Here is a 27,022-nt window from a genome sequence, read left to right as displayed (position 1 = left end):
GGTTTTGATGGAAAACTGATGTAGACCACATCTTCAATATGGCAGAAACTAAAGCTTGTGCCCCTATTAGTAAGATTTTTAGTTACTCAGTGTAAAACTATGGAAGTATAGATCATTTTCTTGATCATGTTAGAGGTGATGGTAAGAAAAAAGTTTGATCGTTGTTTTATAACTCTCCAACCCTACTTTCATGGTTCCATATTTCCTTTGTGAAGCCTGACAGCTGCAGCCCATCTTGAACTACACATCACAACACTGAATATTTGTAACATGCACTTTGTCACTTGGTCATTTAGCATTCAGAATTTTACCCCTCTAGTACTTCATTTGGGGCAGTGTGGTCCGTACCTCTCAAATGGCTTCCAAAGAGCTCCACTTCCTGGTAGTCACATCCTCGTAGGATCCTACTCCCTTTTCTGTGTGGCTTAGACCTAGTTTTGTCTTGCTTCTAACCAAAATGTTACCAGGCAGAAATGATACAATGTCATTTCCAATATTCGTTCCATCTTGCTCTTCCTCTCTCTTCCTTTTCCCTTGCTGTGGGGAAGCATGTTGCCATGTGAATGGCAAGTAGTACCATGGAAAGGCCCAAGTGGCAAAGAACTGATGGCTTTGGCTAAGAGCCGTGAGGATCAGCCCACAACTATCTGAGTATGTATGCTAGTGGATGCTCTAGTTGAACTTTGAGACCTTCATCACAGCCTTGTGAGAAACTCTGGACCCAATAAAGCCATGCTCTGATTACTCACTCACAGAAGCCAAGATAATAAATATTTATTTGTTTTCATTCACTAATTTGGGAGGCAGTTTTTTTTCAGCAATTAAATAATCCAGGCAGTCTTCCCACTCCTATAAGAATATAAGCTAAAAAATCATATGTTCTCCCTCATATGCGGACATTAGATCAAGGGCAAACACAACAAGGGGATTGGACTTTGATCACATGATAAAGCCAGAGCACACAAGGAAGGTATAAGGATAGGTAAGACACTTAAAAAACTAGATAGCATTTGTTGCCCTCAACGCAGAGAAAGTAAAGCATATACTTTAAAGCGACAGAGGCCAATAGGAGAAGGGGACCAGGAACTAGAGAAAAGGTTAGTTCGAGAAGAATTAACTTAGAAGGTAACACATATGTACAGGAAAGCAATGAGAGTCAACTCCCTGCATAGCTATCCTTATCTCAACTAGCAAAAACCCTTGGTCCTTCTTATTATTGTTGATACTCTCTCTTCAACAAAATTAGAGATAAGGGCAAAATAGTTTCTGCCTGGTAGTGAGGGGGGAGGGGGGAGAGGGGGTAAGGAAGAGGGCTGGGGAAAGGGGGAGAAATAACCCAAACATTGTATGCACATATGAATAATTAAAAAAGAATATAAGCTATCTGGCAGAGTGGGGGTAGTACAACATAATAATTATGACACAATGAATACAGACTGGACTGCTTAATTGGCAATGTTCTGCTAGACACTAAAGGAAGGCCCACTAGAGTAGGGCATTCTAAGCCTAAAATTATCATTTCAAAGCTGAGCTTCCCCTGGGATTTTCTGGAACAAAGACCCTCATAAAAGCCCAGCCATTTTCACTGGGGCATGGTCTCATGTAACCAATATTTAATATATCAGAGAAAGACTATTCTAGGTCTGAGAAAAAGAACAAGCAAAAGTGAGGGGTGGTAGCAGAAAACCAGTAGTTAGGAACAGGCTTGGTGACATATGGATATGGTACCTTCATATTTTAGAGTGTCTCATTTCAAATCATACTCATATTACCAAATTTCAAAACTGTTTTGGAAACATCCCCATGAGATTATATACATAAACGTGTGGCATCACAGAAAGATATTTTGGTCTTTGTCCTCTTTCTTGAAAGAGAGCACCTAACACCCTTAGAATTTTCTGAGTGATAACGACAGGCCTATCTTTTGTTCTCATGAGCTGATGCTGTTGGACGACTACATAGTTTTAGGATGAGGGCTGGTTGCCAGAAAGACCAAGCATTGCTCAGAAGCTAGGAACTTTCAGCCATATCTCCTAACTTTCCAGGGTGGGGACAGGGCCTGGAGATGGAGTTAATCAGTTAAGCCTGTGTAGCAAACTCCCCATTGATGTCCTCAGCAGTAGAGTTGGGAGAGCTTCAGAGCTGGTGACCCCACAGGGCCAGAAAGCTCCTGTGCTAGGGACCCTTCTAGACCTCCTCCTACACACCAATCTGGCTGTGCATCTGTATCCTTTACAATTAAACTGATAATAGTGCGTAAAACACTTTCCAGAGTTTTGTGAGCCAGTCTAGCAAATAATCCAACCTGAAAGGGAGCAGTGTTCTGGAAACTCTATGACTTTTAGCTTAGTCAGAAGGAAGTATGCTGTAACCTGGGACCTGACATTTGCAACTAGCATCTGCAGTGAGGGCAGCTGGAACTGAGCTCTTGAATTTGTGGAGTCTGATGTTAACTGGGGAATCAGTGTCAAAACTAAACTGAATTGAGGGTAACAGTTGTGTCCAGAGAGATAGATAACACATTTTGCATCAAGAGTGTTGTGAGTAAAACCACCTTATATATGTACCCATGTGTATATATGTGAATGTATACGTTTATATAATCTTAGAGGAATGCTTAGAAAACAGTTTGGAAGTTCACCAATTGTGATTTGAAAAAAACTGGTCTGAAAAGAAATCTGAGATAAATTCTATAAATAGAATTTGCCTGGATGAGGTATTTGAACAATGGCATTTATAAATTAAATAGAAATCTTTTATTTCTTTTATATTTGCACCGTAAGCAATAATATCAGTATACCGATACATTACTGTAAGAACACCAAATAAAGGATGATACAGGACACACAAATGCACTTGTATCATATTGCCATTTATTTTTAAATTAATATTCTATGCCATTATACTTCATAGAAAGAAAATACTCACCCCAAATGATTCACCAATTGACACTAAGATTCTGTCAAGTTAAGATGAAATACAAATTAGTAATGAAAATCATATACATACTTTGCAGATGTACAGAGATGAACATAGACACATTACTCTGACTGTCAGAAACAACATGCCAAAGGTTCTCTACTCTAGAAACCATTGACAAATTATATTCATTAGGGAATTATTCTAATACTGCTAGTTTGATAAAACACTTAGCTGGTCTTTTAGAGTATTTTTTGTGTGTGGTATTGGGGATCAAACCCAGTGCCACATGCATGCTAAGCATGTATCAAAAAGAAAAATTTCATAGGGCAGCATGGGACTGTGTAAACTCACTTAAATTGACATGGTGTGGCACCTTAGCAGCTTACCATGTAAGTTGTGGATGTCAGTACACGGATGTCCAACTATAAGAATGCCAAATAAATAAAGGAGCGTCCGGGGTACATAAGAGGACTTGTATCATATTTCCAACTGTTTTTTAATCTAACTTTTGTAGAGTTTGAAATTTTTATCACAATTGTGTACACATGTAATTAAACCCCTATCAGACAAATATTTCCTAAAAAGCTAATTTAACCTCTTCTCCATATTTGTTTTTCTCACCCATTACGTACAACTACATGGGCTGACAATTTCTGAGATGAGACCATATTAACTATTCGCAGCTAATCTGCCTCCTACTTTATACAAATAAAGGCAGTTTCAAATAGCCCATGATAACATATAATTAGTCAATCGAAGGACTTCAAAGCCAGAGAAGATGCTGATTTGTAGTTGCACAGACCTTTCATCTAAGAATTTTAAACAGCTTCATACTCATTTCCCTGATCCACAGCACCCTTCCAAAGCAGGGACAGAGACCTGCCCAAGGTAATGTGAGGAAGCCACAGGCCGAATTAAGGATGGGCCTCCAAAGTCTTAATTGACAGTCAGTCATCTCCATTTAGTAAGTCATCTCCATTTTTAAAACAAGCAAAATTAATAAGGTCCACAGAAAGAGTTTACAGAAAATCCACTAAACTATAAATATTCTTAAGCTAAAGTAATCTTTGCTTGCAACTTACAAAAATATGAAGTGTATTGAAACATATCAGGAAACTGATTCTCAGACTATTTACAAAAAGAAGAGCCCCCGGCAGCAGGGAAAGTTGAGAACTAAAGTTATAAACCAATCCAAGCAAACAGGTTTTTTTTTATCATGTCACTTAATATAAATAAGCAAATTAGAAACTCAAGGACCTAGCTTATTTTAAACAAAGAAATCTTTACATTTTTATGCTTAGATAGAAATAATCCCTTATTTTTTTTTTAAGCATTTCCCTAAAGAGAAAACACAAACCTTGATCTTGGAGTCATTTTTGTTGGCGTTGGTAGACCTTCTGAAATTTTATATGGACTTTTCAGGGGTGATATATAGATGTTCCCCCCAGGAATCCGTAAGGGTGAGCTAGAAAACTTGTAAGGGCTTCGAGGAATGTGGGGTATTGGTGACAAAGCAGGAGGCTACAACAAAACCAAACAGAGATTGACTGATTTAATGTTTAGTGAGATCCATGATTTTATCATTAGATTTCCCTAATCAAAGGATGCTTTCAACATACCCTGGTGGAGGCATACTGCAGAATATTTGTTTTCAGTCTTTGCATGAAAACTGAGTTATAGAACACAATAATGGAATCATACTCCTCTTCTCGGATCAAAACTCGTTTGAATGTCTGAGGAAGAATAATAAAACACTTGAATGAATTTAAGAATTTCTCTCTTTAAAATTTCTTTTCTTTTCTAATGGTTTGTAATACTTTTTAGCTAATAAGAAACATGTAATATACAGGAAATGATAATCTGAAGAAGCCCTCTAAAGCTTGGATTATAGGTCCTCTACCCAAAGTGAACTGTCACAGAAGGCTCTAGAGAAGCAGCCAGGCAGCAGCAGATGAAACAGCCGACTACTGCAAGAGAGGAGTAGACAGACTGGCAGGATAGAAAACATTATGGCATTCAAAGGACCAGAGCTGAGCAAAAGCCAACAATATTAACCATCAGTATTTAGAGTACATTCTCCACCCTCTAATTCTTTGCATTCCCCCAACTAGAATGGTTGAAGAATTGTGTTACTCCACTGTAAGAGGCAGACACTTAGTAAAAGCACCATTTTTTTTTGATAGCTAGATTTTACTTAAATTTTATTTTACTTATTTTTTTTTAATCTTGTTTTTAGGGACAGGCTCTTGCTATATAGCCCAAATTGGCCTTGAACGTGGGAGTCCTCTTGCTTCAACCTCCCCAGTGCTAAGATTACAGCCATGCACTACCACACTTGGCTTATTTACATTTTAGTTAGGTAAAAGCACAGGGATTTTATAGGGTGCCTCTGATAAATACAATTTAAGTGACTGGACTTAGAAAATAACTCCAAATATATAAACCAAAACAACTTGCTTTACATTACTTTTGAAAATGCCAATGATAAACTGGAAAAATAACCCAAGAAATCACCTTCCACGGAAGTATATAAAATGTATGGCTCACTAAGTGTGTTTTACCACTGTTGCTTCCTTTACAGGGAAGGTGAACTAGAAACATGAAATTTTTATTATTTCTTCTTTTTTGAGGGGGTATTAGGGATTGAACTCAAGGCATTTTACCACTTCAGACATGCCCAAGCCTTTAGTTTTTTTTTTGTTGTTGTTGTTGTTTTGTGGTACTGGACTCAGGACCTACACCTTGAGCCACTCCACCAGCCATTTTTTGTGGTAAGTTTTTTCAAGATAGGTTCTCATGAACTATTTGCCCAGGCTGGCTTCGAACCATGATCCTCCTAATCTCTGCCTTCTGAGTAGCAAGGATTACAGGTGTAAATGGCCAGTGCCTGGCTTGTTTTTGTTTTTGAGACAGGGTCTCACTAACTTTTCCTGGGCTGGCTTCAAACTTGAAATCCTCCTAACTCTGCTTACTGAATAGTTGGAATTATACGCACATGCCACTATGCCTGGCTTCATTATTTCTTTATAAGGCTACATTTATGTTGGCTTCTCCTAAATAAAAACCTAGAAGAACATCTAATGTCTTATTACTTATGCCAAGTTTATTACAAATTGCCTGCTTATTGTACAGATATAGTATTACTAACTTAAACTATGAATTTGTAATTTCATAATTTGCCTTAGCTTTCCAATTTTATTTTAGTCACAAATATTTAACCAATGATAAAAAAGTAAAAGTTTGATTTGTGAATTTACATACTAAGGTCAGAATACATGATATAATTAATGACTGAAATTGTCTATATTATGGATATAGATTTATCAAAAAAACTTACCATGAAATATTACCTACCTCCTGAACAGCATGAGGAAGATCCTTGTATGCTGTTACAATGATCTTGAATTTAAGGTCTATATTCTTCACTTTGCATATGCCATACATAGAGCACATCATAATCTAGTAAATAAATGTGATATGAAAAGTCAGAATTTTATTACACGGTTTTATTCTAAAAAACACATTGGTTATCTTTCTCTTAGTCTTAAAGAGGGACATTTAATTTCTTATAGGGCTATTTTTTCCCATTCTGGGCTCAGTGTGAAAGTCTATGTGAAATGTTTACGCCGAACACTTTTGTGTTTAAAGAACAAAATGCAAACAGTCAACTCTCAATTATTCAGGATTGATTATCTAGTTTTCACATTACTCTAACTTTGGCTCCTACTTTTTAATGTTTACCAGAAGAGAAGTGCTGAAACTGGAATTAGATAATTGTATAATTACCAATTATATATTGAAGACATTTCATGTTGGCAAGGAGGCAGTGACAGAAAAAGGCAAGAGAGATACTTCTGTATTGTTGGTTATACTCCAATTCTTTATCTCAATGCAGGTTATATAGGTGAGTTCAGTTGAATTTTCATTAGCATGTATTCTTATGATATATGGACTTTTCATATATTACATTTTAATAAAGATATTTTAAATGCAAAAATAAGATTTATAAATGATATCCTGTGACTTTAAAACATCAGATTTTTAGACAGGCCCCTGTAAAAATCCTAGCTATGTGGGAGGCAGAGATAGTGGTTTGAGGTCAGCCCAGGGAAATAGTTTGACAGACCCTATATCAAAAATACCCAACACAAAAAATGGGCTGGTGGAGTGGCTCAAGTGGTAGAACACCAGCCTGGCAAGCATGAGGCCCTGAGTTCAAACCTCAGAGCCATCAAACACACACACAGACACACACACACACACACAGATTTTCTTAACTTGTATGTACTATCTTGCCTAATTTAAGTACTCATCATTTCTGTAACATTCTTGTTCACACCTACTAGTGCCATGCCTAATTTAAGTACTCATCATTTCTGTAACATTCTTGTTCACACCTACTAGTGCCAAGAATACCTACTTATCATCCCTTCCTTAGTATAAGGGTCCCACAACCACTAGGCCTTACATTTAAAATGCCTTTCAGTATCCTCTTTGCTAATTCACATTTTTCTTCTACTTTAATACTTTATCTAAGGTACCACTTATGAAAATCTTGATTCCAGATAACTAATCTTTCTAGAAATTGTTAGCAATAGGGTCTATCTTCATATATCATAGAAAGCAGTAGGATCAGAAGGCAATAAATCCTTCTAGATTTAAAAAAAATCTAGTGCAATTTACAAATACAAATATGCTCTTATAAAACATGCATATACACAGGTTATACTTTACAATAACTCCATCTTTTGCTTAAAACAACATTCTTGTATGCCAACAAAATAGAAAACTAAGGTGAAATAGAAAAGTCCCTACCATGACACAAACTACCAACACTGACTCAAGAAGAAACAGAAAAGTCTGATCTTGAATCAAAAACTATTCACAAATGAAAGCTCACACCCAGATGGCCTCACTGATGAATTCTATCAAACATTGAAAGAAGACTCAATAATAATTCTTCACAAACTCTTCTGAAATTAGAACAGTTCCCAACTAATTCTGATTCAGTAGTTCTATGATACCAAACATAGATAAAGACCAAAGAAAATTACAAATATCTCTTAAGATGACACATGCAAAAATTTTCAATAAAACAATAGCCAAGCAGAATACAAGAACATATCAAAAAGATTATATACTATGACCAAGTAGGATATATTCCCAGAAGTTCAAGATGGATTTAACATCTAAAAATCATTTAATGTAATACAACAGGTCAATCTAATTTCTTAGAAAAAAAACCCTGCAATCATCTCAATAGGTATAAGGAAATAAAAACATTTAAAAAACTCCAACACCGTTTCATGATAAAAGCATTTCAGGAAGTGAAGAACAGAAGAAAACTTCCTCAGTATGATGAAAGACATACACAAAAAACACACCATTAATAACACATTTAATAGTGAAAAAACAGAATGCTTTCTTACAATATTTAGAACATGACAAGGAGCTCCTCTCTTAAGTCACTTCTATTTAACACGGTACTGTAGGTTTTAGCCAGGTAAATCCAGCAAGAAGATGAAATGAAAGGCATTCATATTGAAAAGAAAGAAGCAAAACCATGTTGACGCACAGATGAGATGAGCTCACGTATAGAAAGTCGTAAAGAATCCACTAAAAACTATCATAACTAATGAAGTAGTTAGCAAGATTGCAGGTGTAAGATCAACACACAAGTCAACTACCTTTTTATATACTTGCAACAAATAGTCCAAAATGAAGCTAAGAAAATAATCCCACTTACAATATTATTAAAAAGAGCAAAATACTCAGGAATAAATTTAACAGAACAAGTACACAACTGAAAATGACAAGACATTACAGAAAGTAGAAATGAACGGAAGCATATTGTGATATGCTCATGGGTTTGAAGATTTAATGTTGTTGAAATGACAATATTCCCCAAGTTGCAATTTCTTTCAAAATCTTCTTTGCAGAAACTGACAAGTCAATCCTAAAATTCATGTGGAAATCCAAGTTTCATTATAGTCAAATCAATCTTGAAAAAGATGAACAAAGTGCACTCACACTTCCTTGTTTTGAAACATTATAACAAAGCTATAGTAACTAAGTGTAGTATTGGCATAAGAAGAGCTATATAGATCAACAGCACATAATTTAAAGTACAGAAATAAACACTTATAAATTCATAATCTATTTTTTCAACAACTGCTAACGGGGAAAGAAAAGACTTTTCAAGACATGGTGCTGCTATACACATTTATGGAATTATCACAATGAAACCCCCATGGACTATGCTAATAAAAATTCACTCTAAGAAAATAAATAAAATTTTAGAGTTTAAAAACAAAGGAAAAAAAGAAAGAAATGGTACTGGGGTAGCGGGGGCTGGAGATATAGCACAGTGGAGCATTTGCCTATCACACATAAAGCCCTAGGTTAAACTTTCAACACTGGAAAAAAGAAAAAGAGAAAAACAAGAGAAGAAGAAGAAATGATGCCAGAATAACTAGTTATTGACAACATTGGCAACAATAAAAACATGATGTAGACCCTACACCATTCTACATACAAACTTTGCTCTAAGTGAACCGCAGCCTGAATGTCAAAGCTAAAACTACAAAGCTCTTGGAAGAAAACAGGGTAAGTCTTCATGACTTCAGATAAAACACCAAAGCACCAGTAACAAAAGAAAAAATAGACTAGCTGAAGCTAGGTGTGGTGGTTCATGCCTATAATCCCAGTTATTTGGGAGGTAGAGATTGGAAGGACTGATATTTTAGGCCAATCTGAGTAAAAAGTTAGACTCCCATCTCAAGAAAACAAGTCAGGCATGGTAATGCATGCCTGATTCCAGCTATGTGGGAGCATAGGGAGGAGGAAGGTCAGAGTCTGAGGCCAGCAGAGGCAAAGAAAATGAGATCCTGTTTGAAAAATAACCTAAAGCAAAAAGGACTGGAGGTGTGGCTGACGTGGTAGAGCACCTATTTAGCAAGGACAAGGCCCTGAATTCAGACCCCAGAACCAGCAAAAGAAAAAAAAAATCCACTGAACTCTGTCAGAATTAGAAAATTGTGCTTCAGAGGACATCATCAAGGAAGTAAAACAACTCAAAGAATCAGAGGAAATATTTGCAAATTATATATCACTTAAGGAACTTACAGATAGAATACAAAGAATTCTTGCAACTCAATAATAACAAGACAATCCAACTTAAAATGAAGAAAGAATTTTGTTGTTATTGTTTTATTTAAAGACAGGGTCACATTATGTAGACCATGCTGGCCTCAAATGCACTATACTCCTGCCTTAGCCTCCCAAGTGCTGGGATTACAGGCATGCATCACCATAACCAGCAAGAAAGGATCTTAGCAGATAATTCTCTAAAAACACATACAAATGGGTAATAAACATGTGAAAGGATGCTGAACATCATTAGCTATCAGGGAAATGAGAATCAAAACCACTGTGAAATACCGCATCATATTCACTAGGATAGTTATAATAATAATAATAAAAAAAACAGACAACAAATTGGTGAAGATGTAGAGAAATTGGAACTTTATTTGCTATTTGCAGGATGCAAAATGGTATAGCAACCTTGAAAAATAATCTGGTCACGCCTCAAAAGGTTAACATGGAGTTATCATATGACCCAGCAATTTCACTCTTAGACATGCAACTAAGAGAAATGAAAACATATGCCCATACAAAACTTATGAATACTAATAGCACATTATTCATAATATCCCCAAAGTGGAAACAATCCAAATGTCCATCAATTGATGACTGATAAGCATAATGTAGCATCGATCCATATGATAGAATATTTGCCAATAAAAAGGAATGAAGTAGTGAATCAAGCTATTAATAGAGATGAACCTTGAAGACCTATTAATAAAAGAAGCCAAACACAGGGCTGGGGACATAACTCAGTGGTAGATTGCTTGCGTAGCATTAGTAGATTGCTTGCGTAGCATTAGTAAGAATCTGGGTTCAATCCCCAGCAACACACCACACCACACCACACCACACCACACCCACACCCACACACACACACACACCCACACACACACCCACCCACACACACACCCACACCCACACCCACACACACACTAAGATCACATATTATAAGCCAGGTGCAGGTGGCTCATGCCTGTAATCCTAGCTACTTAGGAGGCAGGTGGGGCAAATAGTTTGTGAGACTCTATCTCAAAAAAACCCACCACAAAAAAGGGCTAGTGGAGTGGCTCAAGGTGTAAGCCTTGAGTTCAAACCCCAGCACCACACACACACACAAAGCTATCACATATTTTATGATTCCATTTATATAAAATGTCCAGACTAGGCAAATCTATAGAGAGTAGATTAGCATTGCCTAGAGCTGAGCGGTGCAGGAATGGGAGGTCACTCCTAAATGTTAACAGTTTGCTTTTAGTGATTGTGCTTATGATCGCACAACTCTGTGAATATACTAAGAACCACTGAATGTGATTTGTAACCATACAAATTCATACACATTGGTGTATGAATATGACAATAAGCTGTTACCGCTCCACCAAATATTGTTCTTTATTATCCCTTTTAAGAGAAGAAAAAGGATATGAAAAATATTTCTCTGTTTGTAAATTAACCTCATTCAGTCACCAGAGACTGTTTAGATCAATTGATTCTAAAGTCTGATGCTTTTTGTACTAAAATGAAATCTATCTTACCACAACACAGAAAAAGCTTATGATAAGTAGGTTCTTCCTTGATTTTTTTATAGGTAAGAATGTTGTGTCATTAAGTAAGTAGTTATTAAAATATATTCTTGAATGCTAAAGCTCTGATTTGTAAAAAATACAGTAAAAACATAAATGGTACCCACCAAGTGAATATATACAAAGTGTGTACTAAGTTAATCTAGCTTCTCGTTTGAATCCAATTTTTTCTAAAGAAATCAGTACATAGTTACAAGTAAACAGGGCGAAGAAAAGATGAAGCGCTTGTATTTCGTACCTGGTCCAAATGCCTGTCTTTCATGAGTTCGTACTCATTTTGCAGTGTGTGCTGGAACAGGGTCCAGATGATGTGCTCTAGCTCTGGGTGGTCAGACAGAAGGCGTGCACATAGGGTATTTAGCCGAAGATATGCTAGCCGGTACACTGTGGACATAAGGGGAATGAATTATATTAACTGTTCATTTTCAATTATAAGTGGGTTTCCTCCAAATCATTAAATTACTTTAACCATAATGTTATTAAATAAGATTTTTTTTTGTGGTACTGGGATTTGAATTCAGGGCCTCACACTTGCTAGGCAGCTGTGCTACCACTTAAGCCATTCTGCCAGCCCTTAAATAGCATTATCATAGTAATCTCACCTCTACCACTATTTTCCTTATGAATAAATGATTCCTAGTATTAGCAGAGTGCTAGATAAACATAAGGTACAATGAATGCTGAATTAACTATTATGTCATGAAACTGGGGCAGAGGTGAAAGATAAAGGTAAAAAATATGTGAAATCAGACAAACCAAATAGGGTTTGCTTTAGTTCTGTTGGTAACCACTCAGCACAAATGTTAGAAATTATTGCTATCAATAGTCAAGAAGGATAATTATTTTAAAACTAATGGAATTATCAGTGTTTATAAATTTTTCTAATCCTAAAAGAAAAAAAAATCATACTATGCATTTGTCTATAAAATATCAACAAAGAATACTCTTTTAAAATTTATTTTTTTATTATTAGCATATAATAGTTATACAGGGGATACACATTGTGATATTTATATATGTGCTTACGATAAATCTTAGATTCACCCCCCCCATCATTCTCCCTCACCCACCCTCCCCGCTTCTTAGAACAGTTTCAACATGTTTCAGTTTTCTATTTTCATATGAATACAAAATACGTCCACTATGTTCACCCTCATTCACCCTTTCCTTATGCCCTCCCCCTCCCACGAGAACCCATCTTCTTGGAAAAGACCTGTTTCAATAGAGCACACTCTTGAAAAATGGCAGATATGCAGATTATCTAAATGAAACATAACTGTGATTTGAATTTAATTTAGGGTTTATTTAAAATAGTATTATAAATGCAAGTTGGACAGAAGGAACCTTAAAAAATTGAATTTTTTGCCCACCTACTTTAAATACAGACTACTGGTTTAAAATGTACCTTTAAAGGCTTACATAAGGTAAACGGAACTTTTAAAAACTAGCAATTTGTCTCAGTGGTTCTAAAACTGTACCATACATCAGACTTGCCTAACAGGTTGTTTAAAAAAAAAAAAAAAAGACCCTGGGATCCTATTCTAGAGGTTTCTTTAAAATGAAAGTTTAGATGAGGCCTCCAAATTCTGAATCTGCTGGTTGGGGACTGCCCTTTGAGAATGACTACCCAAACCTAGGGGTATGATTGTATGGTTCACTACATTTTTGACTTGAAAAAACGCAAGAAAAAGTCGTACCACAAGGAATCTGGCCTTTCACTCTCATTCAAAGAGCTCCAAGTAAACTTGCATGTATATACATATGCACAGATACGCAAAATCAACCTCCCTCAACCACCACATATGTACAAAATCAGAGAACACTATACCACCTGGTTACTTGACTTCTTAAATGTCCTGAAAATATCCAGGAAATGTGTGTGCACTAGGCAACAACACACTGTATAATCTCCACTCTAATAGTTTAACAGCAAAGTAATATTGAGGCAAATATTTACAAACATTAATTTGAGGATGTAACGACAGTAGCAGCAGCAACATTAATATCTAACATTTTCTGAGTGCATATTATTCAGCAGCTACTGTTGAAGGCATTTTATATATATATGTATATGTATATATATATATATATATATGTATATGCATAGGTGTATATGTATCAATTCATTTAATTATCTCAAAAACCCTATAAGGTAAATATTGTTAAAGTAGATGATTATTATTACTATTATTTCCATTTCACAGATGAGAAAACTGAAGCATAGAGCTATTAAACAACTTATAACTTGCTCAAGGTCACACATAGTAAGAAGAAGAGCCATGGTTTCAACCTAGTCAGTCTCATTTCAGAGTCCATGTTCTTGAAAGTAATCTCCTACTAACCTTTTTTGTAAAAGAGTGAAAGGGAGGTAGATTTCAATGGCTTCTGAGTCTGGAAGGCTGAGGTTGCTTGTGTCTCTGCATTTGCAGAAGAATTTACACGTGTAGTTGAACCTTTTTTCTTTGGGGATCTTACAGGAGAAAGATACCTAAATATATGCAAAGAAAAGTCTTCATTTGGCATTTGCTAAGAATCTCTCTCTCACACAGACACACACACACACTCACACAGTGGTACACATACACTCATATATATCTTGCCTATTTGATCTGTTATTTTATACCAAATTCCCTAAGTATTTTATTTAAATAGGAGCTGGGAAAGATAGCTTACTAGGAAAGGTATGCTTGACATCATCTTATCTAACTTTATTGTAATATGAGTTTTTCTTGGGAATTACTTATTGGGAAAAAACTGCTAAATGTGCTAATTATTTATCTTAAAAATTAGTAAAATAGACTAATAGTAGTATTGAGATCATAAAAGAGTCCAGCTTAACAAATTAATGCCAAATAATGTTATATTTCTCTGATTCTCCTCCTAAATTTTTACTGATAGCTGTGACTCTTACATTTGTTAAGAATCAAGTGATACATACTTAAATCATACAGTATAGAATTCTATCACTTAATACTTCAAATAACATCATTAAGACAGATTTATACCTGTATACTAAATATGCCAGGCATAAATTGAGGCAGGAATATTAGCAAATATTTCTTTTAATTTATGGCAATTCTATTGCTCAGTGTTGCCATCTAAGAGGATAGATAATTCATGTCCCCTCTGATTGTTGTTTTAGTAGCTGAGAAATAAGTCTGAACAGGAAGTAGGATTTGTGCCTTACTATAGTCATTTCTGTGGCTGGAGATGTAGCTCAGTAGTTAAGTGTTTGCCTAGTATGCATGAGACCCTGGGTTTGATCCCCAGTACCCTCCCCCCACAATCAATCAATCAATCCATCAATCAAAACAAAACAAAACAAAAAAACCCCAATATGGAAATTTCTACTACACACAGTATATTAACCAGTGCATTAACTAAACAGACTCACTAGCATAGTTATTTTACCAGTGTCTGCACCTAGCCTCCTTTGACTTCCCTCCTTCAGTCCCCTGATAGACTTGACTTTACTTGGCACAACTTAGTCACACTTAAATTCTAGATTCAAATAGCTAATTACTTAATTGGTATTAATGTTTGCATGAAGATTAAACAAAAAACATGAATCCAAAGTACTCAGGCAACTGCCCAGCACTTAGTGAGCTCTCAAAAAAAGCCCTTTCTTTTCTCATCATAACTATTGTGCAGTAATCAAACATGTTGGCCCATATTCTGGACTACTCCCTAGACTTATCCCATGCTTTGCTCCAAATGGTGTGATATGCTCTCTCTGAAGAATGCTTCCCGCTTCTCTATTATGAGTTCATGTCATTTCTTGTCATTGGCAGTATTCTGTCTCTTCTCATTTTGACAGTTTTCATGCCAAAAATCCATGCAATCTTTAAGGCCTTTCTAAATTGCCATCTCTGCCATGAAAACTACCTTCATTATGCCAATCTTAAGTGATTCAGTAGCACTTTGTATTAAGCCATATATCTTACATTTTTAATTCTTTTTTTTTTTTTGGTGGCACTGAGGTTTGAACTCAGGGCCTCATGCTTGATATACAGGGACCCTACCATTTGAGCCACTCCACCAGCATACATTCCTAATTCTTAAAAGCAGAATGTCTTATGCAAAATTCTACTCCCTAACTTCTGTATAGTCTTGCATTGCCTTTATGCTCAAAACCCATTTGCAGTTTGTATGGATAACATAACATATATTCTACTTACATATCTGCTGCAGTATGATTATTTTGGAGAGGAAGGCTGACAGGACAAGCAGATTCAAAGTGATCAGCTGGTCCTTCTCGGTCCTTTGATTGTTTAATAAGATCAAATAAAGGTGATTCCTATATAAAACAAAGATGCCATGAAAACAGTATTAGTATGTATGATTTCCCCACGTACATATCAAAACCATATTTCTGTGACATGGTAAGTACTGCGAATTTTAGGCACAATTGACAGGCAATTCAGAAGTCAGAATGAGATCCTTTTCTCATTCTGAGATTCTCATACTTTGAAATTCCTGATTGTTAATTTTTGTACTATATGTACAAAAAAAGAATAGGAAAAATATATATCTTTATTTATTTTTTTATTATTATTCATATGTGCATACAAGGCTTGGTTCATTTCTCCCCCCTGCCCCCACCCCCTCCCTTACCACCCAGTCCGCCCCCTCCCTCTCCCCCCCAAATACCCAGCAGAAACTATTTTGCCCTTATTTCTAATTTTGTTGTAGAGAGAGTATAAGCAATAATAGGAAGGAACAAGGGTTTTTGCTGGTTGAGATAAGGATAGCTATACAGGGCATTGACTCACATTGATTTCCTGTGTGTGGGTGTTACCTTCTAGGTTAATTCTTTTTGATCTCACCTTTTCTCTAGTTCCTGGTCCCCTTTTCCTATTGGCCTCAGTTGCATTTAAGGTATCAGCTTTAGTTTCTCTGCGTTAAGGGCAACAAATGCTAGCTAATTTTTTAGGTGTGTTACCTATCCTCACCCCTCCCTTGTGTGCTCTCGCTTTTATCATGTGCTCATTGTCCAATCCCCTTGTTGTGTTTACCCTTGATCTAATGTCCACATATGAGGGAGAACATATGATTTTTGGTCTTTTGGGCCAGGCTAACCTCACTCAGAATGATGTTCTCCAATTCCATCCATTTACCAGTGAATGATAACATTTCGTTCTTCTTCATGGCTGCATAAAATTCCATTGTGTATAGATACCACATTTTCTTAATCCATTCATCAGTGGTGGGGTATCTTGGCTGTTTCCATAACTTGGCTATTGTGAATAGTGCCGCAATAAACATGGGTGTGCAGGTGCCTCTGGAGTAACCTGTGTCACAGTCTTTTGGGTATATCCCCAGGAGTGGTATTGCTGGATCAAATGGTAGATCGATGTCTAGCTTTTTAAGTAGCCTCCAAATTTTTTTCCAGAGTGGTTGTACTAGTCTACATTCCCACCAACAGTGTAAGAGGGTTCCTTTTTCCCCGCATCCTCGCCAACACCTGTTGTTGGTGGTGTTGCTGATGATGGCTATTCTAACAGGGGTGAGGTGGAATCTTAGCGTGGTTTTAATTTGCATTTCCTTTATTGCTAGAGATGGTGAGCATTTTTTCATGTGTTTTCTGGCCAAAATATGTATCTTTAAATGCTTACACAGGTTGGGTATACCTTTTCTGAATGTTTCAGACAAGAAATATTTTGGTATTTTATTTGTTGGTTTGTTTCTTGATTTTGGAATATTTGCATATACATAATGAGATATCTTAGGGAATGAACCCAAGTCTAAACACAAAATTCTTCTATTTTTCATATATACCTTATAAACATGGCCTGAAGGTAATTTAAACAATATTTTTAATTGCATTTTGTCTGTGACATATGACATCATGTCGCACTCACCAAGTTTTGGATTTGGGTCTTGGGGGAATAGCTCAGTGGTACAATACCTGATTAATTGAGCAAGGCCCTGGACTTGCTCAAGAACAACAATAAAAATTTATGGACATTGAAGCATTTGGGATTTTGGAGTCTTGAGTTAGGGATAATCAACCTTTACGATAAAAGTTAGTTTCCACCCAAAGAAGGTAGAATGAAAGAAGTAATAAAGGTATGAGCAGAGTTTAATAAAAGTGAGAACAAAGATAAAATATAGTTTTATCAAGAAAGCTAATAATTGGTTCTTTGAAGCAACTAATAATATTAAACAAACCTCTAGTCAGAATGATCAAGAAAAAGAACAGGGATAGATGAACATTATTCGGAATTAAGAGTGGGACATAATCAAAAAGATTAAATAGATAGTAGGGGCCTGTTATCAATAATCTTACACCAATAAATTGGAAACCTTAGAGCACATGGAAAAATACCACAGAAACAAAAATTACCAAAGCTCAACAAAAAAGAAATATTAATACCTGAATACTCTTACAACTATTAAAGAATTTGAGTAGGTAATTAAAAATTTCTCCATAAAGAAAATAGCAAGGCTTTTCGTTTAAAAATGTAATTTACAAAAAAAAAAAAAAAGAATAGCAGTACAAAAATCATTAAAAATACTGATTTAATCTGGAGGTAACTACTTGCAAGTATATATACTAGATTCCATAAAAGAGGGGAGCTTTTGGTGCTTAAACTAAGAAAGATAAAAAAAAAAAGATGGATTTATATCGAAACTGGAAATGGGGCCACAATAAGTAAAAATATAAAACATTACAGGATATTAGACAAATAACATTATTCAATAGGGTGTTAGAGAAATCAGCTAGCAATTTAGAAAAAGATCATTACAACTTCAACATACACTAAACCAATTATATAAAACATCAAACTAAAAAAGTATTAGAAGTAAATATAAAACAAGATCATTATAATTTCTTGTAAAAGAAGGATTTTGTAGGTTTAATGAAAACTCAGAAGTCATAACAAAAAGAGATAAACATATCTGAGTACATACAAATTGGAAATTTCTGTATGACTGAAATCACAAGTTAACCTAAATCTTTAAAAAATAAACGATCCCAGTTAAAGATGGCAAACTGAATGTATACATTAACTCATTTTACTCTCCTAAAATGGCAGTAAATGAACTTATTTTAAAAGACATAATTCAAATGAACAAAGAGAATGGAAGAGGAAACATCAGACACAAATTTGAAACTGGACAGCTGATAGATAAGTGTTCAGCAAATTTGAAAAGGCTGGATGGAAACTCAGCAATAAGGAAAGCCAATAACAAACCAAGCAAACCCTTTTTTGTTTTTAATTTGTTTATTCATATGTGCATACATTGTTTGGGCCATTTCTCCCCCCTGCCCCCCACCTACTCCTTCTTCCCCTGCACTCCCCCTCTCTTCCAGGCACAACCTGTTCTGCCCTTATCTCTAATTTCGTTGAAGAGAAAACATAAGCAATATTAAGAAAGACAAAGAATTTTTGCTAGTTGAGATAGGGATAGCTATACTGAGAGATTCCTAGCATTGCTTTCATGTACAAATGTGTTACAACCCGAGTTGATTCATCTCTAACTGACCTTTTCACTAGTTCCTGATCCCCTTCTCATATTGAGCTCTGTCGCTTTAAGGTTTCTGTATTAGTTCCTCCTCAGAGGGGACATCAAACACTTTCATGTTTTGGGTTTTCTACCTATCCCCTTACCTGCCTTATGTGCTCTCCCCTTGTCATATGACCCAAGTTCAACAACATTGCTGTATTTGCCCTAGATCTAAAGTCCCCATATGAGGGAGAACATACAATTTTTGGTCTTCTGAGCCTGGCTAACTTCGCTCAGAATGATGTTCTCCAGTTCCATCCATTTATTTGAGAATAATAAGATATCATTCTTCTTCATGGCTGAGTAAAATTCCATTGTGTATAAATACATTTTCTTAATCCATTCGTCAGTAGTGGGGCATCTTGGCTATTTCCATAACTTGGCTATTGTGAATAGCGCTGCAATAAACATGGGTATGCAGGTGCCTCTGGAGTAACCTGTGTCGCATTCCTTTAGGTATATCCCCAGGAGTGGTATTGCTGGATCAAATGGCAGATATATGTTTAGATTTTTAAGAAGCCTACAAATTTTTTTCCAGAGTGGCTACAGTAGCTTGTATTCCCACCAGCAGTGTACAAGGGTTCCTTTTTCCCAACATCCTTGCCAACACCTGTTGTTAGTAGTGTTTTTGATGATGGCTATTCTAACAGGGGTGAGGTGGAATCTTAGCATGGTTTTGATTTGCATTTCCTTTATGACTAGAGATGGTGAGTATTTTTTGGCCATTTGAATTTCTTCTTTTGAGAAAGTTCTGTTTAGTTCAGTTGCCCATTTCTTTATTGGTTTATTGATTTTGGGAGAGTTTAATTGTTTAAGTTCCCTGTATATTCTGGTTATCAGTCCTTTGTCCATTGTACAGCTGGCAAATATTTTCTCCCACTCTGTGGGTGATCTCTTCAGTTTAGAGATCATTTCTTTTGTTGAGCAGAAGCTTTTTAGTTTTATGAAGTCCCATTTGTCCATCCTTTCTTTTAGTTGCTGAGCTGCTGGGGTTCTATTGAGGAAGTCCTTGCCTATACCTATTACTTCCAGGTGTTTCCTGCTCTTTCCTGTACTAACTTCAGAGTTTCAGGTCTGATATTAAGGTCCTTGATCCATTTTGATACTAATACAGGGTGATAAACATGGATCTAGTTTCAGTTTTTTGCATACAGATAACCACTTTTCCCAACATTTATTGAAGAGGCTGTCTTTTCTCCTTATTTTTGGCACCTTTGTCAAAAATAAAGTGGGCATATCCGGATCCTTTATTCTGTTCCACTGATCTTCATGTCTGTTTTTGTGCCAGTACCATGTTGTTTTTATTACTATGGCTGTGTAATATAGTTTGACATCGGGTATTGTGATACCTCCAGCATTGCTTTTTTTGCTCAGTATTGCCTTGGCTATTCGTGGTCTCCTGTGTTTCCAAATGAACTTTAGGGTAGATTTTTCAATCTCTATGATGAATGTCATTGGGATTTTGATGGAAATTGTATTAAACATGTAGATTGCTTTTGGTAGTATAGCCATTTTTACTATGTTGATTCTACCAATCCATGAGCACGGGAGATCTCTCCACCTTCTGTAGTCTTCCTTAATCTCTTTCTTCAGAGGTTTGTAGTTCTCCTTGTAGAGGTCATTCACATCCTTTGTTAAGTTTACTCCTAGGTATCTGATTTTTTTTTTTTGAGGCTATTGTAAATGGAATTGTTTCCATATATTCCTTCTCAGTTTGTTTGTTATTGGTGTATAGAAAAGCTAATGATTTCTGTAAGTTGATTTTGTATCCTGTCACCTTGCTGTAACTGTTTATGGTGTCTAGAAATTTTGGGGTAGAGTTTTTTGGGTCTTTAAGGTATAGGATCATATCATCTGCAAATAGGGATATTTTGACAGTTTCTTTACCTATTTGTATTCCTTTTATTTCTTCTTCTTGCCTAATTTCTTTGGCTAGGAATTCTAGTACTATATTGAATAGGAGTGGGGATAGTGGGCACCTTTGTCTCATTCCTGATTTTAGGGGACATTTCCCTAAAATTTCGCCCCTTAAGTATAATGTTGGCTGTAGGTCTGTTATACAATGTTGAGGTACTTTCCTTCTATTCCTACTTTTCTTAGAATTTTTATCATGAAGTGGTGTTGGATCTTGTTGAAGGCTTTTTCTGCATCTATTGAGATGATCAAGTGGTTTTATCTTTGGTTCTATCAATGTGCTGTATTACACTGATAGATTTATGTATGTTGAACCACCCCTGCATCCCTGGGATGAAGCCGACTTGGTCGTGGTGAATGATCTTTCTGATGTGTTGTTGGATTCGCAAACTAAGTAAACTCTTAACCCTCCAAAAGGTCTGGAAGTAGTGACAACAGATCTCTACGCAGAAAGGTGAAATGGGGGTGAGCACTACATAGAATGGTTGAAGTCCACTTAAGGGTAAGGCAGACTTCCAAATATTCTCCTCTCTTTACCAATGAAAAACATATAAACTTATCATTTTGTTCTGTCTAGGGAGACTCAGACAGAATCTAGGGAGAGGCTACCATACTACAACTGACAGGATTGAGGAAAAGTTTAAAGAATAAATGTATATCCCAGACTGCTTCCTGTCTCCATATCCAGGATATTTGCATCCATAGTTATATCCTCCAGGCATGAAATCAGAAAACTCAGAGTCTAAGAGAAGAGGCCTAAAAAATATTACTTAAGTGAGAGTTTCTTAAGGAAGTGTCCCAACATGTCACCACACAATTAAGTTCACAATCTCCACCCAGGTACTCAGATCTTCTAGGCAATTATTAGTGATTTACTCTTGTACATGAGGGGCAATCAAGTATTTTAGGAAAGTCTCTAATAGAAAATGGCCAAAACGAAACAAAAAAGCAACTTGAGAAACACTTAAAGGGAGAAGAAAATTTAAAAGACACAAAGGAAATGATAAACTACTCAATCCTTTTGAACAGGAATTTACTCATGTCTAACACATATATTCCTAAACACTACATTTTTCTTATTCACTCTGCACTCAACTTATCTCAACAACAACAGGAAGTCATAAAGAACTAGTTGAAAAAAAAAGTAAGAAGACAGGTTCTGGAAATGGAAAGGTAAAAGCTATTAAATTCATCCCGAAAGCTTATTAAGGAAAAGTTTTACTCTGGGAACCTCGGTTTCATTTCCTGAACAAGAACAATAATAGCACCCATTCTTCAGGGTAAATGCATGAAGTGTGTTATAAATTATATATATATATATATATTATTATATATAATATTATATGTATATAAATGTGTTAAAGATGTACTCTCAACTCTCAGCTTTCAGGAAAAAAAATCTTTGTTTTAAAATTTACTTTTTCCTACTAGACATCAAGTAGGTACTTGATAAATTATGAATAAAGAAATGTAACAATCATATAGTCATTATTATAGGTATCACTGCAAGTTTGATGATTTTAACCATTTCAGTTCCAATGGACCAGTAGAAGATAGGCTACCATTTGTAACAATGTCTCAAAGCAGGGATAGTGATGGGCCTGGATTGTTTACTATGGAGGTATCAGAAGACAAGGGGGAATGTAGTATGGTTTGGAAAAAGAAGATCTATCATTCCTATAATGTAATTTTTACTGTCAAGTCATTGTTTCCTATATTCAGTAGGGGCACTCTGAAGTACAATCTAAATAATGGCTTTCATCTGAGTAAAGTAATACTAATAATTAGTATCTGCCACATCCATTCCAGCTAATTAATGAATTGTTATCCTCAATGGTTCACTTTTTTTTTTTTTTTGTACTACTGGGGTTTGAACTCAGAGCCTCATGCTTGCTAGGCAGGTGCTCTGCCACTTGCGCCACTCTGCCAGCCCCAGTGGTTCACATTTTTTCTAGCCATTGATGAATTCGGTATCCTTTAAGTAGTATGGGTATAAACCCACATATGCTCAGCAGGAATGGCCTACTCCCATTTTTCTCTCAAAAACATTTTAGAAGACCCTAGAGACTTCACAAAGATACACAATCAGTACAACTTTAGTATGCCTCTCAGCCTGCATTTTATTTACTGTTTAGATATGTTTAAGACCTAATTCATATTTCAGATTATTCCTCTTGTAAGGATTAAGGTGACATTTTTCACAATAATCTTTATGCTTTATTATTCAGGTTTAATTTTTATTACTTCATGTCCCCAAACCAAGTGGCCACACGGATATACAGACTTAAGTTTATTATAATGAATATGTCACAATAATAGGAAGAAGCAGTGTATAGAAGCACAAATTCTGAAGCCTTACCACATGGGTCCAAATTTAGCCAGGTTTATTGGCTACATGACCTCAGATAAATTGCTTAACCCCATTAGGATTCATTTTTCTTCACTGTAAAGGGGAGATACTAATGAGAATAGTAGCAACTGAAATCATAGTAATGTGAAAACTGAGTTAATACTTTATGCACTGTTTAGATAGTTGACGATATTATGGTGTAGTTCTTATTTATAACTATAAATGCTATTACACAAAGGACAATGTACTTGCTCAAATACAAATGTATGAATGGATAACTATCTACCCATCTACCCGGTACTTGTGTGTCTATTTTGTACCAGGCTCTAGGAAGCAGGGACATAACTATAAACAGCGCTCCAACTGGAAGATACTGCTAACCTTGAAGGATTACCTCAGAAGTATCTACCCTTCTACCTTACTCAACATATTCACTTGATGTCTATATATAACATGAAATAATCATTTTCTATGACCAAAAAACCCTGCTTCTCCCAGCTTTCCCATATCAAGTCATTCCTATTTCCAGTTGTCCAAAGCTGGAAACAAACAAAAAGACTCACCTTTAATTATTCTTTTTTTCATACTCTACTACCCAATACACTAGGCAAATAATGGCAGTTCTAACCTCAAAATATATCCCAAGTCTAACTTCTCTTCATAACATTGCTGGAGTCTAAGCTAATACTGTTTCATCTGTAATAGCGAAAAAGTATCCTATTAGTTTCCATACTTCTATTCCTGCTGCCTCTCAGCTCTCCTCAACAAAGCTAAGAAGTTACTTCCTATCCCTTTCCCCATAGTCAGCCTCTCCCTGCCCCAAAGTCTTCTTATCACACTCAGAAGAAATCCAAACTCTTTATTTTGGTTTATGAAACGCCACACATGGTTTGGCCCCTTGCTACCTTTCAGATCTTCCTCTCTGCTGCTTTCCTACTTAATCCAGCCATGCTGGTCATCTTCTATTTATGAATGCAGTATGATTCTTCCAGACTCACAGAGCTTCCCATGACTCAGCCCACTCCATTATTCGTTGTCTCCTCAAATGGCACCTCCTATGCAAGGCTTTCTCTGAACATCCTAAGGAGGACTTTAATTCTCACTATTTCCTTCTCCTCATTCTGCTCTACTAGTTGAAATTATGTTATGTACTCATTCATTTACTTGTTTAACCGCCTCCCTCACTAGAATTCATAGTACAAAAAAGCATAGGTTTTGTCTGTCTTGTTCATGATTGCAGTTCCTAATGTTTAAAACTGCTTTGCAGCCAGACACTGGTGGCTCACGCATGTAATCCCAGCTATTTGGAAGGCTGAGAACAGGAGGATCGTGGTTTAAGGCCAGCTCGGGGAAAATAATTTGCAAGACCCCATCTCCAAAATAATCAAGGCAAAATGGACTGGAGGTGTGGCTCAAGCAGTAGAGTGCTTGCTTTTGCAAGCATGAAGCCCAGAGTTCAAACCTCAGCCCCACCAAAAAAGAAAAGAAAAAAAAAAAAAAAAAAAGCTTTGCAAACAGTAGGGGTTCAGTAAGCATTTGTTGAATAAATGAATGAAGTGAGAGGATTAAAGTGCATAAAGTTCTCTGAGGTTAATTCTGCCTTTAAGTGAGGATGAGATTAAAAATGGAAGCTTCATGCATGCACACACACACACACACACATACATACATACATACTAAATCCCATATATGATAGATATGTGTGTGTATGTGTTTTTTTTTCACATACCAGGCAAATGCTTTACCACTGAACTATATCCCCAGTCCTAAAAATGAAGTATCTTTAATCTACTCCTTTCATTCAGGATTTTCTTTCCTCCTGAAATATTAGTCAGAGGACAAGTATGTGTACCTTAGACATAAAGTATGAGCACATAAACTGTTTCAGAATGCCTTTCAGAAGACTGATTTTTTCAGAAAAGTAAAGTGTAGCACAATGGAGAATTTTACACAACCTGATATAAAACTGAAAATTGTTTTTATATGTGAACCATTATCCACTGAACATCGAACATTTACTGAATGCCCACTATGTGGCAGGCACTGGGTATAGCAGTGAGCAAACAGATTTTTGTTTCTGTCCACATGGTGCTCAGAATCTGGTGGAACGAGGTAGAAAGTAATCAAGCAAGGAAGTATGTGATGATGAATTCAGAAATATGCTATGAACGAACAGCAAATATTTGTGAAATGAATAAAAATTCATGTTGTAGGAGGAATTAACACTGTAAGGGGAACTGATACAGTGTGAGAAACAGACATCAAAAAGGGAACCAGGCATGAAAGTTCTTGAAAGGAAGCTAGCATGTCTGGATATGATGAAAGTCAAGGATGCTTTGTCAAAGTTTGAAGGAAGAGAAGGTTGACTGAATAGGGAAGCATAAGAAGAGAAGATCGTTGAAGTGCCAGGGGTAAATATGCTTTCACTGCTAAAGTGAGGAGACATCAAATTATCTATTTATAATGCCTATGACTAAGATTTGTAAATAAGCTAAAAGCAAACATCCTATGGTTAAATGATCACAATTAAAGAAATTTTCCCTAAATGCTGCCTCCCAACTAGGGTCTCTCTATACCAGAGAATCAAAAATCACCAGATTTTTTGCCTATGGGAATCTAGCAAGTCGTCTTTACTCATATGTATTATTCCATGATAGCAAATATTGCATCAGCTTTAACTTACTCTTAGTGCCAAAGTTTTGTGTTAAAAATTGTTTATCCATTAAATATTGTGTAGTGTTGTTTTCAAACTATAAAACAAGCTGGACATGGTAGTACATATCCGTAATCCTGCATTTGGAATACTACAGTAAGAGAATGGCAGGTACAAGGCCAGCTGGGAATACATAGCAAGACCCTATCTCAAAAATGAATGAATGAATAAATATTTTTAAAAACTCAGAAACTTGAGCTAGGAGCTGGGGATGTGGCTCACTGGTAGAGTACTTGCCTAGCATGCATGAGAGCCCTGGGTTCAATCCCCAGTAAGAGAGAGAGGAAGGGAGAGAGGGAAAGAACTAAAGGAAGGAAGTAGAGAGGGAAGGAAGGAAGTAGAGAGGGAGGGAAGGAGGAGGGAAGAAAGAAGGAAGGAAGGGAGGAAAGAAGGAAGAAGGAAACATATTAAAGGATCTCACTAGCTTTGGGCTTTGTTGCTTCTATTTCTAAGTGCACCTACTCTGAGTTCCCAGGATTTCATAATCCTTAAAGTTTCTAACTCTGAAACTGAACTAGGTCTGAGACAAGATGAGTAGGCTTACTGGCTGGGCTTAGGTTCCTAGAAAATGATTTTTGTTGAGATGTACATGTTTTTTCTACAACTGCTCTGCTTTTGGAAACTCATTAGCCATTTTTGTCCTAAGTTCACATACCTCACGAAAGGGTTTATTATCCATATAAAAGAGGCCCCAGACAGTTGCCTTGCCCCTTCCACCATCTGAGGACACAGTAAAAAGACATCATCTATAAAAAAGGAATCAGGCCCTCATAAGATACAGAATTTGCTGGCACCTTGACCTTGGACTTCCCAGCCTCTAGAACTATAAGAAATACATGTCTGTTATTTACAAGCCACCTAGTCTATGGTATTTTTAAATACTCT

General features: G+C 36.2%; 1 protein-coding gene across 3 annotated transcripts in view; it reads right to left on the bottom strand.

The window, feature by feature from the left end:
• Window positions 1-27,022, bottom strand: part of Rb1 (RB transcriptional corepressor 1) — a 150,719-nt gene that overhangs the window by 6,617 nt on the left and 117,080 nt on the right. For all 3 annotated transcript variants that reach the window (XM_074043390.1, XM_020170850.2, XM_020170849.2), the window contains 7 exons: window positions 15,827-15,945; window positions 13,991-14,136; window positions 11,887-12,032; window positions 6,277-6,381; window positions 4,542-4,655; window positions 4,280-4,443; window positions 2,929-2,959 (listed from right to left, as the gene is read on the bottom strand). In XM_074043390.1, coding sequence (XP_073899491.1) covers window positions 2,929-2,959; window positions 4,280-4,443; window positions 4,542-4,655; window positions 6,277-6,381; window positions 11,887-12,032; window positions 13,991-14,136; window positions 15,827-15,945 — 825 coding nt within the window. The remainder of the gene's footprint in view (window positions 1-2,928; window positions 2,960-4,279; window positions 4,444-4,541; window positions 4,656-6,276; window positions 6,382-11,886; window positions 12,033-13,990; window positions 14,137-15,826; window positions 15,946-27,022) is intronic.

Source organism: Castor canadensis, chromosome 10 (genome assembly GCF_047511655.1).
Source record: "Castor canadensis chromosome 10, mCasCan1.hap1v2, whole genome shotgun sequence".
Lineage (NCBI taxonomy): Eukaryota > Metazoa > Chordata > Mammalia > Rodentia > Castoridae > Castor > Castor canadensis.
This window is presented reverse-complemented; position numbering and strand designations above follow the sequence as displayed.